Source organism: Coturnix japonica, chromosome 10, assembly GCF_001577835.2.
Source record: "Coturnix japonica isolate 7356 chromosome 10, Coturnix japonica 2.1, whole genome shotgun sequence".
In the NCBI taxonomy this organism is placed as follows: Eukaryota; Metazoa; Chordata; class Aves; order Galliformes; family Phasianidae; genus Coturnix; species Coturnix japonica.
Window position 1 is genome coordinate 9,309,012 of NC_029525.1, and position 16,306 is coordinate 9,325,317.

The window sequence follows — 16,306 nt, forward strand, 5'->3', positions numbered from 1 at the left end:
CACAGTGACTTCAGCTCTGAAACAGGCCTATTTTCTGCCTACATTATGCTTTATTCCGACTAAGTATTTTAAAATGACTCAGTAAAAATGAGGCATGAGCATGACCACAGAGAATTATGAAATCAATGAAAGGTTCAGAACAATTCTGAAGGGATTTCAGTTGCCCACCAAAATAAAAGCCAGACACCGTCTGAAATACGATGTTCTGACTGAGGTAACAGACCGAACAAATACAGACAGTTGATTTACCACTCTGAAAAGAGGACTGGGCTTTACAAAGTCAATGGGTATTTCCCTATTGATTGCAATTGAGACTGGATTGGATCCTGCTCATTTTAGGAGGTTGCTCCATGGACCATAAACTACAGAAAATTGCATCAGAGAATGAGTGGCTTACAGGAATAATAAGTAAAATAAAACACCAACAGGAAATAAAGAAGGAACATAAAATCGAGTCAATATGCAGGGTGGCACCACACAGACACACTGAAGAAAGTGTTTCTATTCAAGAAGATATGTAAGCATGTTTAGAATGAAACACATATGTAAGTACTTGCTTGAAATATGACCTAAACTTCAACTAACCCAGCAGTTTACCACATTCATTTAACATAAAATGCACATACAAAAAATCACTACAGCCTACTTGGAATGAGCTGTCAGTTTCTAATGCATTGTTCACATGATGCTCACTCTCCTAAAACCAACTCCAGGGCCAGGAAGTCTCACAAAAGCAAGGATCTTAGAATCATATCACAAGTACTTGTTTGCAAATTAGATTAGACCTCCCATGAGAATCAACATTTCAAATGTGTTTTCTAAACCATCCTGTCCTAACTGTGTTAGAAATGCCCCAAAGAAATTCATGGGCTGCCGCGTGGCATTTTCCTACTTATTTTTGAATCTAACTAAAGATAAGCAACACAGGTCAGCAAACTAATGAAAGTAATTCATCTAAATTCTAATGAGGTGGCATCTGAATGTTGCACAGTAGTGGCGTGGGATTTGCTGTAGGACATTTCTAGCAGGCTCCTATCTTGAGCCTGGGAATGGTTTATATTTCCAGTGTTTTATTTGTCATTGTTCTCTCTCTTCACCCTCACCTTAAGGGCATTTTTCTTTTCCTTTTCAGAATATATTCTTATTTTACCTTTACTGCTATAAATCTGTTAAATTCCTGATAGATACCTATCCCAGTCCTTCCAGCATTAACAGACGTTTGACTCTGTGTGTGACTGTTCAGGAGTTTCTGAACTCTCCTTTTCTTGCCCGGCCCTCTCAGTAGTCCAGCGGAAGAAGCCTGCGAATCTTCAGCATGTTTTAGATCTGTCCTGGAAGAATAGAGCTATTTGTCTTTGCCACATTAGAAAATGGCTTGCATGCCTACATCCTGTGCAATTAGCTTATGAACCCTCTTTTGTTATTTTTGTCATGTATTTCTGTTTTCACTTCTGGTGCCTTATGAATGTTGCTAACAAAATCCCTCTTCTTCCCCTGCTTTCTTCATCTGGGCTGTGCTGTGATCCTTAGAACAGCTGATGTTGAAGCACTGTAAAAGAGGATGACTCAGAATGGACAGAAATGTCTACACTGCAGTTTCAAGGGTTGGAATTTTTTTGTCCATAATGGTAACTATGCATTGCTGGACTATCACGTGCAACCAAGTGAACTTCAGCAAGTCAGATGACACGGGTGTATTTTGAGTTCAGTATCCACTGATTTTCTACAGGAATTTTATATATGACAAATTACTCCCTTCTGGTTTATTTTTCATTATTTTTTTCTATTATTTTGTTTTAGGCAATTTGGGGCCGTCGGGTCACGTCTGACTGGAGCTGGATGGGGCGGCTGCACTGTGTCAATGGTGCCTACTGACAAGCTGAATACTTTCCTAAAAAATGTTAAAAAAGCTTATTACCAAAACGATGGCCAAAGGTTAGCACTGGAGAATAATGGTCTCTTTGCTACCAAACCTGGAAGAGGAGCTTTGGTTTTTGTTGAGGCCTAAAGAACATAGAAATTGTAAAGAAACTATGTGGAGCATTTCTAACTGGCAGGACTTCCCACGCCACAATAAATGAAAGCCTTTTCTGGGTTTTATTACGAGTAGTTGCTATTATCAGAGTATATTTCTGAAGAAGGAATTAATCAGAACACTGATTACAAAATCTGTTTTTCCCAATATTGAACTATTTTCAGTGTAAATGCTAATTCACCAAAATCTATTGACATGCTGGAATTGAAAAAGGGATGATTGTTCATTACTACAGATCTTTATCTTTCCTTTTTCTGCTATAAAAGTAAGACAAAGTAGAGCACTGAACTATTCTCCTGAAGGGCTGGAGCCTTGTGCTGTGTGCAGGGCTGCTCAGTGCTGACATCAGGGGCCAGATGTCAATTCTGGAATCCTATGAAAATGGAAGATCAACCTGATGAATTAGAAACAAAAACGGATGGGCCTTGCTGAACATGGCATGTTTTATGCCAGTCTCAGATACAATTATTACTGTTGCAACTAATGATAACATTGGAGGGGAACCTACAGGCCAAATAAAACATGGGAACACATTATGTTAAGCAGGAAAGCTTAACTTCTAGCTGTAGTATCTTGGTGTAACAGTGACTTATGAATGTTTCAGTGACAATGTTTATCTGTGACCTGTAGAACATGACAGCATGCTCGCCTTACCAAATGAGTGAACAAAGTAAAGTTTGGCTTTGAGTTGTCCAAGTACCATATACTCATTGGTCAGTTCCAGCTGCGTGTTTACAAGGTAGATGAATTTGCATTTTCAGGCAAAACTGCTATGAAGGACTAAGTATAGTCACAAATTGCATTTCAATTCATGTCGTGCCTAAAGAAGCTCCTGACAGTCTCCAAGGTGTAACCACAATGCGCTGGAAGCATATCACCCACACTGCAGTGCCCATCTCAGTAGGAGAAATGATAATGGTGTGACTGTCATGTCAGATGGCTGACTAATGGCTGACTGTACATTAAGATCTGCTTCCTAACAGATCAGCTTCCTGTGCCCTGTTTCACAGCGCAATAACTGGCACTTCTCTGCCATCTCCAATGAAAATGCAGAAGTTCTGCTCATGTCGTAACCCTTTCAGCCATAAAAGACATAACATGTGCATATTTTTATGATGCTAAGCACATGTGAATGTCCAGAAGTCTGCATCATATTAGAGATCTCTCAGAAGAGATCATCTGTACATTACCCACACTAAGTCAGGCCAAAAATGAATTCTTAGAGGCTACTAACTCTGTGAGAGGACTCTGCCAAATTTGAGCACAGCAGATGAACAAGAGCCAACACAGACCGCCAGATCTTTTCAGGAACCTCAGAGGGGACATGGAACATATCTTTAGTATCTCTAAAGAAGATTTTTGTATTCTGACAACCAGGAAGAGATGAACAGAGAATGCTGTAGATCAAGCAAATCGAGCACTTGAGAGAAAAGGCTCTGGGCACCAAGGGAAGTGATGGGATTTAGAGGGAAGACAGTTAAAAGGATACAATTAAGAAGAGGAAGCAAGGGATAAGGGAGACAGTAAAGAACAGGAGCTAGAATTACAGAAAGGTTTACTCTCTGAACATTGACTAACACTATCAATGGAAATGTAATACCTTGTAGCCCAGTTGTAACGTACAGCAGATGTGCTGCGCTTGCAACCAAAGCTGTAAACATAAGACTCCAAAAATGAAATAACTATTGGTTATCTTCTTTACATCTTTACATCTTTACATCATCTTTACATCTTCAAGAAGTTCCAAGTTAACCGAGAGATTTCAAGGAAAAATAAAGCCATGGCTTTACCACCACCTGCCTTAATAGAGAGCACCCTTCTCTCATAGAAACAGCGTACAGTATAGAGTGTAGCAGTTCATTCAGTAATGCATCCGAACTGAGCTTCAGCTGCGTTAATGGAAGCTCTCACCACTGTGTGAGAAGAACGAAGTTATTTTAGATTCTTTTGTTATGTCTTGAGAATGTCACACACTGTCATGGAAGCTTCCCAAAAACGTGTGGGCAAGTTTATGGGCTGCAGTGCATTTCTGTGAGTCGCATAAATGATATTCTCATAAACACAGCAGAGGGAAGCAGGAAACTGGCATAATGTAAAAGAGTAAGAAATAAACCTTCTAAATTTCTGATTCATTTCTTTCCTTTCTCTTCTAATTGATTCAATGTTTTTACCATAATTTTGCTGTAATCTGCAATTAATAAAAATAATTTTTAAACAAAAAATTGAATGAATCCATGTCTGTTTTATTGTTATTTGCTTTATAAATCTTAGAAGGCTTTTTTTAATATAATTGTTTTACAAGAAAAGAAGAGCACAAGAATGATACGCCACCAATGTGTCAAGTAAGCAGCAAGAACTTCGGTAGCTTTTCTTAGAGCAAAGCACAAAGATTTCAGATGAGCATTTGGCACATAAAGCAGCATCACCTGAGCATGTTAAGGCTTTCCAGACCTGCACTTTAAACAACTTTTTCTACCTATGTCTCTTCTGCAGTTAACAATAAAATAATGCAGAGCAGTATTTACAGACACACTTGGAAACAAACTGAACCCAGTGTCAGAGATCATACATGGAGGTGACTCATACTACCAGCACAAGCCATGATCATTATCACTGGAGGGCTCATTCAATCATGATTTTAATGTTACTGTGCAGTAAATGGGTCCTAAGCCTTTCCAAAAACAATTTGGAATAGAGACACTGTCAAACATCCAACTGCAGCAACATCGCCTGGTGTCATATTGATACTCTGTATTATCTTGATCCCACTGACGTGTACTTCTCCATCTCAATATTTGCTGACTCCATTATCTTGTATGTAGGAATATACTCATGATCTCAGATAGAAGAGTGACTTTACCATCCAGTTCATGGGAGTGGATCACGACTGTCTATTTGACATTTGCTCCCTTGGACTTGCTCTACACCCAAACGTATAAAACTACGTGCTTAAAACGTAACATACAGTAATTTGCACAACACCTTCAGGAACATTTCTAAATGAACACAATCTGGATGTCAGCTTTTATGTTAGTAACTGCTGTGCACTTTCTCAGTATAATCCTTCTGAAATTCCTGAGTCCATGTGCCCCTTTCATAACATCTTGATAGGTCAGAGCAACTGCTGTGCTACAGTTACAGTCAAAAGAAAGGTTTGTGTTTTCAGCTCACTTGGAAGCTGTTTGTGTGCTCAGTCCCAACCAGGCACAGCCATACACACACTGAGCAGTATTCACAAGACCTTGCTCTAAAAAGATACACCACGCAAATCATTCCTGTTGTGGATAGGACTGAAGAGGTTCTTCCTGATTCTTGGAACTATTGTGCTTCAGCAAGAAGGAAATTCTCTATGAAGGGACTTAATGCTGCAGCAACAGCTTGAAAGCCAGACTAGGAAAGCTTAACATCACTAAACCCTAAAATGTCTTTCAGCACATTATATTAGATATTAAATGCTAATTTTGAGAGGGAAGCCTTGGTGTGGATAAGTCACTAATTCAGAAAGCAGGACGAGGGGATGTGAAACTCACTGAGAATCACTCCCATGAAGCGCTGCTAAGCAGTACCGCTGTCACACATGCACTGCTGCAGCTCTTACAGCCCTGCCAGACTTTTTGCTGCATGACTAGAGATTCAGTATCACATAAAAGGAAGACAAAAGTTGAATGGCATTCTTGATCATCTGTCTTATAGTTTGCCCTCTGGTTTGGGACTTGTATCAAAAGTAGTTAACAGGATTCTGCGAGGCAAAGCATCACAGCCTGTGATAACTAAGTTATCTTATCTGCCACTGCACTGTCAGCAGCACCTCACACCTCTGCGAGCTGCCTCACCACGGCTGCCCTGCTCATTCTAAGGCGGGAGGACCATGCTGTAAATGACACCTTAGGAACTGGTGCTCTCTGGACCGATCTTTTCCCTTGGGTCGCCCACTCCTGCCAGGAAGGCCTATAAAGGAACATTTCCTGGAACCACCTCGGTCTCTGCAACGCTGAATCCAGCACAGCCTGGGCTCAACCCCAGCCCACACGCCCCAGCAACCAGTTCATTCTGTAGAGTAACACGGAGCATGAGCTTACATGTAACACTGCCTTGCCCAGAATGCTACATGCAGCTAAGGAACATGTTCCAAATCTATGGTATGTGAAAGACTTACTGATGGGAAAACTGCAAAGGAGTGGGAAAAAAAAACAACAAAAAGAATGAGAAGACAGTAAGAAACTTTCAGAATTAACAGACAAATAAAACGTTTGGGATCCATTTCCAGTGGCAGTGGTTCCTGCAGAAGCAACAAATGAGATGAGGATTTATACTAAAGCATTTGGTATATTTATTGGATTTTAACTCCAATGCATTTAGAGAATTGCTATTGTCTCCTAAGCTCTACTTTGTTGGCCAAAATCACACATTAATATTAAAAGAAGAAAGAAATTCTCTCCCCACAAAAGCATGCCTTTCTGCACTTGGCACACGAGGCTCAAATAACTCAATAAAGATTAGATGTACTTCAAACTGAAGCACACTAGTGCCCATGCAGCTGTCTTCTTTCCAGCCAAGCTGCGTGTGATTTGGGATGGGAGTCAGAATACGCTCTATTAGCCAACGACCAAACGACCAAGCCAAACGTGGCTGTTTTTATAAATACAAATTCATTTTTCAAGTAACACTGAAGCAGGTTTGTGTGAAATCCTTACTGCAGTATCTGATAATTATGGCAGGCCGCCTTTTTGCCAGATTTCATACAATGGAGAATTTTTTTTTATGGTTTGTGGTTTTTTCTTTCATTTTCCAGCTTCTTACCCATCCCTTACATGTCACATACGTATCTAAGGTTGGCTGAGATGCTGCTCTGAATTCAAAAGGGATTTTGTGCATGCGTGTTGCCACTGATTTAACAGCAATAGAATTAAATCATTAAATGTTGAAGAGTTTTTCATTGTTTTCCTCCCAGTGAACACCCACCCTTTCTTGTAACCATTCCCTTCTTGTCCAGGCACCCGTCTTAGTTCTCTGTACAAAGGTCTTACAAGACCCTATCCCTGAGGAAGGACTCAGAGGGCCACTTTTAAGCAGCAATAGCAACTGCACAAATATATATGCATTTTTTGAAGGTCTAAACCTCATTTCATGATATTAGAAACACTCAGCTCTAATTTTCATAGCTGATTTACAAGGTCAAACAGGAACAGAAGCTGAAGTCAGAACCCAAAGAGTCTAGCAAGGCTTCTGCAGAACTTCTGCCTGAACAAGTTAAGGCCCCACAGTTGAACCATGAACTTAATCAGAGCCAAATGCTATGAATGGAAATACTGGGAGACAAAGGGTTAACGATCAATGGAGAAATATCTACGGAGCTGCTTCAAGTCTGTTATAGGCAGGCCTGGGCCCTGTAAAGATATATTCAGCTACATTCCTGGATAATTCTGTGTAAAGCACATCCAAGTGCAGCAGCAGCAGAACAGATGATGAGCTTTCACAAGAGCTCTCCTATTTTTTTTCCATTTCAGGCCTTTTGAGAGAACGAGAGGAAGCCTTTTGTTTCTGAAGATCTATAATCTGATGATGGCCAATGGGGAGAGAGCGGGGCACTGTTGGAACTGATTTTCAATACTTCCTCTAGAGGGAATATGATGGCCAGTGCAAGCAGCTTCAGCAGTCAGACTTACGAGCCCCTCACTATTGTTGCTGAAAAATTCCACAATTTATTGTCTTGCCTGAAATTCATAAAATATTTAACCTCCTTGACCATGAGATTTCAGGGCGCTGCCCCCCAAAGCTGCTCTCTGGTGAGCCCTTGCTAGAGGTGCAGATCAAGCAGCAGAGCTCAGCCCCAAAGGCTGAGAAACATGACAAGCACCACCAAGCCCAGCAGCTCCATGTGGCTGGACGGGCAGGGCTGGGACTTCCTGGGCACTACTGGAAAAGCAGATCTGAAGCTGCTTCTCTGACCCACAGACTGTCTGAGCGCTCCATCCAAGATTATTTTCCACCACAGAACCATCAATACCATGAAAATAATCTGTTGCATAGTTAGTCATAATAAATTAAGATTTCATGTCTGAAGATGAATTCTATGACCTGTGTCAGCTGCTTAAACACAGTTTTACAGACAGAAAAACAATGATTTGTGAGATTTATTAGTGTTACACAAAGCTAGTGCACCAGAGGCCTTGCACAACCAGCTCTTGGCAGCCTCCTTTCTCCGCATGCTCATCGAGTACACCCAGCAAGAAAAATCTCCTCCGACTTCTGAACAGGGCCAGCTCAAACTGTGGGGCCAATGCCAAGAAACGCACACAAACGTAACTGCAACACACTCGAGTTGGTGGACGCAAGATGCCTGTTCACATCCCGTGCTTCTGACCCATCCTAACAAAAAGGCAGCGATTTTGTAAGCTTTTTCATGCAAGCCTAAGGGGCTGCGTTAACAGAATCTGAATCTCAACTATCTGCTTTAGCTCCCCTAATGAGATCTTTTTTTCCCCCATGTAGGTGGTCTTTCATTTCTTAAATGCAATTAGCATACAGTTGTTGCCTGATGTTTTTATTTATTTTTGAAAGTGCCGACTACTGGACTTAGTTTCATAGTTATAATGTTTCCAGAACTGACTTTTGTGCTCCACAGCCTATTTTCAGGAAACATGTTGTAAGAGGAATGATATTTGGAACTCTACTTTTATGGTTGCCAAGGCTTCTCTTTTCTTTTTTTTACTTCCTTTGTTTGTTCATTAGGGGCCACTTTTAATTCCTAGATGTGTCTTTTGGAGGTAAGCTCCTTTCCTTTGAAATCCACACCGCTACAACAGAACGTTACAAATACATCTTGAGACAAAACACCGGACCTCTTCCCTGTGATCCTGTGTGCTGTTCTGAGAGCTGAGCTGTAGTCTGAGCATCTGTCCATATTTAGGTTTTCTCCAGACACTTTGATGACGGCTTCATGAGCTGCCTTCAGTTCGATGCATAGAGGCACTGAGAAACCTTCTGTTTAGCTGCAAATTGAGCACGAGGTTTCAGACTTATCATCAAACTGTGAGAAATTTCAACCTCCTGTGTTTTTTGGTGTTGGTTTTGTTCTTTTAAGGGCGACACCGATGAGTGCTGCGCAGTGCTTCCAACTTTTAACTTCGGTTACAGTCCTGCTTTCCGTGAGCCGTGAATTTATAACTCATCCAATCAAAGAAAATGGAGCATTTCTGAAAATCACCATCACGCGTACTGCAAATCGCAATAAACGTGTCAGCAAATGCGGATATACTAACAGTTCATGGTGGCCGGTTTGCTAATTTATCCTTTTTACATAAATGGACGAATTATAACTGCCCATTGTGGTCACATTAAAGGGAGAATGGTGTGGAAATTTCTATTCTCAATCAACCCATAAAGAAGTGGATGCAACTTATTTTTAGACATAATTTTGCTGTGAACGGTCACCTAAAATGTGCTGAGAAAAACAACGTTTCACAAGATGTCTAAACTTCTCTTTTTAGCCCATTAGTCAGCCTAATAACAAGTTTTACAATTTTTTCCTTGTAAAGTCTGTAAAAAGAATGGGACAAATATAAAAATAACACACTGAGAACTTGAAAAGAACTTTCCCAGTCTCCCATACGATGATTTGTTAAAGGCCACAAAGTTAAACTGCAGTAACAGAGAAGCTGACACCTAAATTCATGCAAATCCTGGGACTCGTCCTCTTGTAACAGAGGTTTGACAGCGATCTTTAAGCTGCGATTTCCCTGCCCTGAACACTTGGTACCCAAAAGCAGTGGCAAACTGCACACACACATTGTGCACAAACACCTCTGTACATAGAGAACACAAATCCTGAGTATTTGCAACAGAAAATACCTGGTGGGAAGTCCAGTAAATTTTAACTAGATGCAAAACTTTGCATACATCAGGAAAAAAAACAGAATTAATTAGGAAATCTCTGACTTTGAAAGGCTCTGAATATCTGCACTATACAATAGATAAATCCTCTCTACATTCAGAAAGGTAAATGCCAGGCAGAAATATGCCCCGATTCTGAATAGACTTTAAACTTCCCCAAGATTTATACACGTTTAGACCCAAAGCAGACAGTTCAGAGCGATAACAGAACCGAGCCAATACGTAAGCCCAGAATCCAGCTGTGATAGGAGCTCTGTTACATTTTGTGAGGTTTGATTTATGTTTCTCATCCAGCCTCGTTCTCCCCCACAAACAAGAAAGTAACTGAGCTGAAGTGCAGTCTTACTGAAGATACTTTAATCCATATTTTAGGTTAAAGGAATAATAAGATGATGATCAAATCTTTTTGTTGTATTTCTAAGGTTCTCTCTTTCAGGCAAAACACTTGCCGAGACCGTCTGCATTGCTGTGGTCTGCCTCAGTCTAGAAAAGAGAAAACCATCTCAGCTGTTGTGAGCATACCAGAAAAAGAAATGAAATAAAAGGGTGAGATTTTAGTAATGCATTCTTCTCCTTCTTGCCCCAGCTGGTTTAATCCAATTTGGCACAAAGTTTTGAAGAAAGGTCTTAAAATGCAACATTTTGGGAGTCAAAAAGGATTCGGTAGTTTGCAAGCTTTAGTACAATCAGTTCTGCCAGTCACGGAATGTGAACGAGCATTATCTATTTTATGCTTTTTCAGACAGTAGGAGACCGAAGGACGTCGGCCATGAAGTCTGAAGAGCACATGCTGATACAAAAAGACTAAAATGAGAGAAAAATCTTATAATAAAACTATCTGCAAATAATAGCAGAAGAGAAGAGAAACCTACACATATATGAACAAATATTTCTGCTGAAACTGTTTAAAGACACTCTAGTTTAAAGGAGTTTACCATGATATTAGCACTACCCATCAAAATACAGATCGGAGACTCTGACAAAAACTGGTGCTGTTCTTATCTCAGAGATTTTCCCTCTTAATTTTTAAGCAGGAAAACTGCAGACTACAACAGGCCCGAGACCAAGCCTTCTGCATGGGACAGAAACACCTGCAGGATTCAAAGCCATCGATAGTATCATCTATACAACTTAAAGATTACATTTCTCTTTGACTATTTTAAAGACAAGCCATGGCTAAAATTACTGCAACTAAGATGAACAGAGAAAAATCCTCATATTTCAGCTCCTTTTCTCCAGCTTTGCATGTTTCCTCTCTATGATCATCTATGTTCTGATGTTGCCACTGCACAGATCACTGTTGTGTAGACTATTTTAATATTGCAGCTCATAAATATGAACGGAAACATGGCTCTTGTTATGAGCTACCCTCAGTGTGCTCCTTTTAACGTCAGAAGTAAATAAAGCAAACCTCTGTTACGGTTTCAGATTCCTTTGGCTTATCATTTATATGTTCACAATCCTCACTTATTTCTTCATCTGCCATATATTTCCTATCTTCAAGTAGATCTTTGCAAATTATGTCCTCTGCTAACCAAAACAGAAAGAACATACTGTTCCATTTACTGGCCATACGTAGATACTGCTGTCTTCCTATTCTTCTGACATCCTTTTTCAACATGCAGGACTTTCTGGTACTGTAGGATACACATTGCACTCAGTGAAACATTTTGTAAACCCAATGTCCCTTTAAGACACCAAAATGCATTTTCCATACTTTTTTCCCCATAAAAAAATGCTACGCCAGAGATTTCACTGCAGATAATGAATCAGTCAACACAAAATGGTGCTAAGGCAGCTGTTTAATCCAGTTACTACATTACTGGAGACTTACTGATCTGTCAGTTCACTGGGAACAAGACAGCACCTTACTATTGCTAGCAGTACAACATGGATCCCTATCTCCATCTCATATGTTTTAAAGAAGTATTATTAATAATCCTAGATTGCTAAGGTGGCTCAAAGTGGAGGGCAACTATCCAGTCTCACCAGACCGATTACCTTCTGTTGAGGTCAAAAAAGAGTCTGTAAAACATGGGTGTGTGAGTATTCAGTTTGGGGCAGCTTGAACAGGAAACTGCTAATGGGATTTTGACTGTGTACCCTATAGAAACATTACGCTTCACGTAAAGCACACACATGCACACATGTTTTCCAAGTGCAAACCTGCAGTGCTCCCCTTATTCATTTCTGCCACAGAAAATGATAAGATGATTATTGGACAAGCTGAGTATGTAAGAGTGACACGCTGAATTTTTTTAGATAGATCTTCAGTGCCCTCATGTCCATTTAGGAAAGCTGCTAAGGAAAAGAAGTCACAGGCTGCTTGAAGGTCTCTGAACCGACTGGTGGTTTTACAGTAAATAGTCAGGCATCCATGAAGGCAAAGCCAGATCTTAACTGGGCAAGTACGTCTTAGCCACAGGTTATAAAGCAGACACAGATGTACGAAACTATCAAGACAGGAAAACAAAAGTTTGGAAGAACAGTGAGAAAAGCTTTACATTTTTGCATAACAGGAAATCCACTGAACAAAAAAAGAATTACAAATAACCACTAACATGCCTCATTTGCCTTAAAGAAATACAAAAGCTCCTAAAATGAGAAATAAAATCACCAAATGAAAAGAACCACAAAGTGAAGAATTTTCTTTAAGAACGAAAACAAAACAAAACCCCACCAATTTCTCTTTGAGCACAGCTACTCAGCACACAGAAAAGATGATGGAGAGCAAGACAAAGAACTGCCAAGCAAGAACTGGAAGGAAATTATCTCCTCCAGTTCTGATGTTAGCAGACAAATGCCATTCAAAAATGTTTTCCTGCAATGACAATTATCCCACAGGCCTTCAGAACAACTCATCTCACCAGCAGATGTGCAAGAATGAGGTTCCAAAATCCTGAAAATTAGCAGAAGGGGAGGATGATGCACCGAGCACGTCCATATCAGCTGATTTGAATTCTGAGAAAGACAGTGCAATATGATAGGAAGAAAGGTTACTCAACACTGAGATATGCTGCTTTACGGGCATCTGCTCAAACATCCACGTCAGGAGCTCACATATTAGGAGTTAGCTTTCTGCCTTAGCAGTACACACAGATTACATGGAGTCATCCACCTCTTAAATGCTACTGCAAGTAGCAGGGCTTGCAAGGGAGACTTGCAGAAAATGAGGGAAAGGACTGTGGATAGTGAGCGTGTACACTTGGGCAACACATCTCAAATCTGCAGTTACTGGAAAGTATTATTTATTTTAACTTGTCCTTTTCTGCACTGTCACTCGAGATGCAATCCCCACTGCAGAAGCTCAGTAATGACTTCAAAGGATGTCTGAGCTGCTGTAACAAAGCCACGATTCTGGGACTGTGAACAAGGCACTGTACCCAACTGCAGAGCTTCAAGGAGCTTTAGCTAACTGCACTGCAGAGACATGACTTGGAACCATTATTTGGCCACATCCTTGCTTAGCTTGCACTCTTCCTGGAGTAGGTCTAACCATTAGTGAAGAAAATCATTTTGATTGTCTCGGCAATTGTCTCTCTATGGCCCATCAGTTAAGTCCACATTCCTTCTGCAGAGATGTACACACTCGTTACGTCTCAGCTTTAAAATCAAATGAGAACAACACTGAAAAGGCTTGGTTTTACGGACAGCTTAGGACTTTCAATAAGCACAGCAACATTTTAGCCCTCACATATGAATTTAGGAAAGAAAATGAAGAAGTTAGTCTTCATACTTAAAGTGAACATAATCTAAACCCTGCTCACAAAAAGGTGGCAGACACGTGCTATCTGGCAATAACATCTGTGTGCCATAAGAAAACCTCCCACTGCTTGCAGAAGTGACGAGCACAAGCCAAAATACTCTAATGGAACAAGCAGGTGGACAAGGGCCTGAAAGGCTGAGCTCAAGCATTCAGCTGACACTGAAATCAGATCTTACTGGTGTGCAGTGTCTGTGAGGAACAAACACCTTCACACTGGGAGTAGGGAAGACTGGGTGTACCAAGGGCAAAAGATACACTACTTATTAAAATCAGGAGGGATTTCAAATCCTGGTGGTCTCCTGCCATAGAGTAAAAGAATAGCCAATGTAAAATACAATGCCAAAATGCCGGACAGGAGGAAAAACAAGAGAAAAATTATGCCAAGCACCACAAAGACTTTCTCTTCCTACCTTGATCCCTAAAGGATCCCACTGTGCTGGTGCAAGTGAGACAGACGGCGTGCATCCCAGCTCGCCAGCCCAGCAAGAAGATGGAACACAGCCACGGAACAGCCACATCTCAGAATGTGGCCAAGCCCTGCAGCCTGAGATGGCAGCTGTGAGGTCTTTGTTGACAAGATTTTAGCATATGCTGAACGACTGTGTATCTGGCAGAAAAAGAAAGGAGTGAAGCATTGCTGCTGATAACGCTCCCTCCTTTACTGCAGTGACCCAGGTCAGCAGCACCATCTTATAAGCACTGTCAGAGGCCACACTTACATTAATCTCAACGTTTGCTGGATTGCTAGCTCTTTTCCTGATAACATCTTATTACAGCTGGATCTAAATGACCTGCACATCTGAGAGCTGATGTATTCTAAACTACATCATTTGATTTAATTAAAATACAGCTTCTTCCCACAACCTTTTCTCATTTGTGCTACACATGAATGTTTAATAGTCAAACCTATGAGAAATCTGTGCTCACACCATGGCCAGTAAAGCCAGCGGGGCTTTTGTAACTCCTGTCACCTCACCCATGGATCCCTAACAGCAAAGTGAAATTAATAGCACAGCAGGTTATTCCTCTTCTTTCAACATTCCTCCACAGTAGGTAGGTCCAGAAGCCATTTCAACAGAGGTAGTAAGAAGGAATTAATCACCAATAATTAAACAGACTCTGATTTTGACATCGACAAAATTAAAATTCATTTACAGCCCACTGATGGACAGTATAACTAAAAGACAATATACCCTTAAGCACCTTTTTATTGCTGACAGTAATACTTGGGTTAGAATTAGCACAGCGTGGTTTTTAAATCTCAAACTGAGACTGCAGAGAAGGCAGTTAAAAAAGGGCTGTTTGTTGGCGGGTTGGCTTTTTTGGTGGGGTGTGTTGTGTTTTTTTTCTCCCTAACTTGCAAACTGAGCAAACTCGATCTGGAAGTCATTAACAGATAATAAACATAACCTCCCCCCACTCACTCCCAAGATGCCATCTCAAGAGTCACTTTTCAGAATACAGTTGTATTTTTACAACATGTCATCCTACAGAGAAGAGCCCCACAGACATTCGTTTTATCTGATTTCTCCCTTACCGCTAAGGAATTGGTGCATTCTCTACAGCAGGACCCAGTTCCTGGCAAGGAAAACGAAATGGAGTGAAAGGAGAAGGAAGTTGGAAAAGAAGTATGAGACATTCAGGAGTAAGTTACATCTTTGCAAAATTCTCACACTGATTCTTCATTTTGACAGGTCTTTAGGCACAGCATTTGTACACGATGGATACATTTAGCGTGACAGTAACTCCATGGTGACTGGTTTTGTTTCATTGCTGCATATGCTAAATCTTTACAGCTCATAGAGATAATAGTAATGGTGGCAGATACTATCTAACACGCCCAAGAGGTTTTTGGTCTGCCACGCTGCATTTACAGATGTGTGACTCTAACACAATAGTGAAGAACACAGAACCATTATCTGTTTAAAGGAAAACCAGAATCACATTTTAAATTTTGAATCAGCTGAAACACATTAAGTCGTGCCGTTTTCATTAACATCTCGCTGTTACGATTATTGCAGTTTCTTTCTTAGAGAATTCTTTTAGCCCTTCTTCCAGAGGTCTGGATAATGAAGACCTTACACAGCTGAAACTCCCACCGGCACCAAACACTATTTTTTTCTGGATGGAGTCATTGCTGTTCTATTACAATTTGTGCTCAGGTGTTTTGCAAATGATCTCTGCTATTGTCCAACTTAAAAATTAACTGTTTTACCATTGTCTTCAACGCCAGTGAACTGTTAGTGACTGCCTAAATTAAGGCTTACAAGCACAGCTATCAGCAGCTGCGAAAAGAGCAGAACTTCTCTCTAGTTTTCCAGTCCCTTGTGGTTTTTTGAGCACAGACATCATTCTTTTTTGGAAGGAACTTCATTTCAGTCATCAAGATGCAAATAAAGTTGTATTTTAAATGCAGTGTGTAGAAATAGCTTAGTTATCCCTTCTCTTTAGAAATACATTACTATACCCACCTTTTGCTTTTCTATCTGCACCTTTGTAACTATCCCTCTTCAAATTAACTTTTCAAAATAAAGCGATGTTAATGTTGTTTTATTTAAACTTGCCACAGAAATTACTCTGATGCTAATTATGAAAGTTCTGAAGTTTGTGGA

The 16,306-nt window shown here is 40.5% G+C and overlaps 2 protein-coding genes across 11 annotated transcripts in view; one reads left to right on the top strand and one right to left on the bottom strand.

Moving 5' to 3' along the window:
* GALK2 (galactokinase 2) overlaps positions 1–4,257 on the top strand; it is a 49,295-nt gene extending 45,038 nt beyond the window's left edge. For 2 of the 3 annotated variants that reach the window (XM_032446777.1, XM_015872921.2), the window contains exon 10: positions 1,801–4,257. In XM_032446777.1, coding sequence (XP_032302668.1) covers positions 1,801–2,008 — 208 coding nt within the window. In that variant the 3' untranslated portion in view covers positions 2,009–4,257. The remainder of the gene's footprint in view (positions 1–1,800) is intronic. The other variant, XR_004308493.1, reaches the window with a different exon arrangement.
* LOC107318736 (protein FAM227B-like) overlaps positions 1–16,306 on the bottom strand; it is a 123,153-nt gene that overhangs the window by 42,198 nt on the left and 64,649 nt on the right. The gene's annotated exons all lie outside the window — the stretch shown is intronic.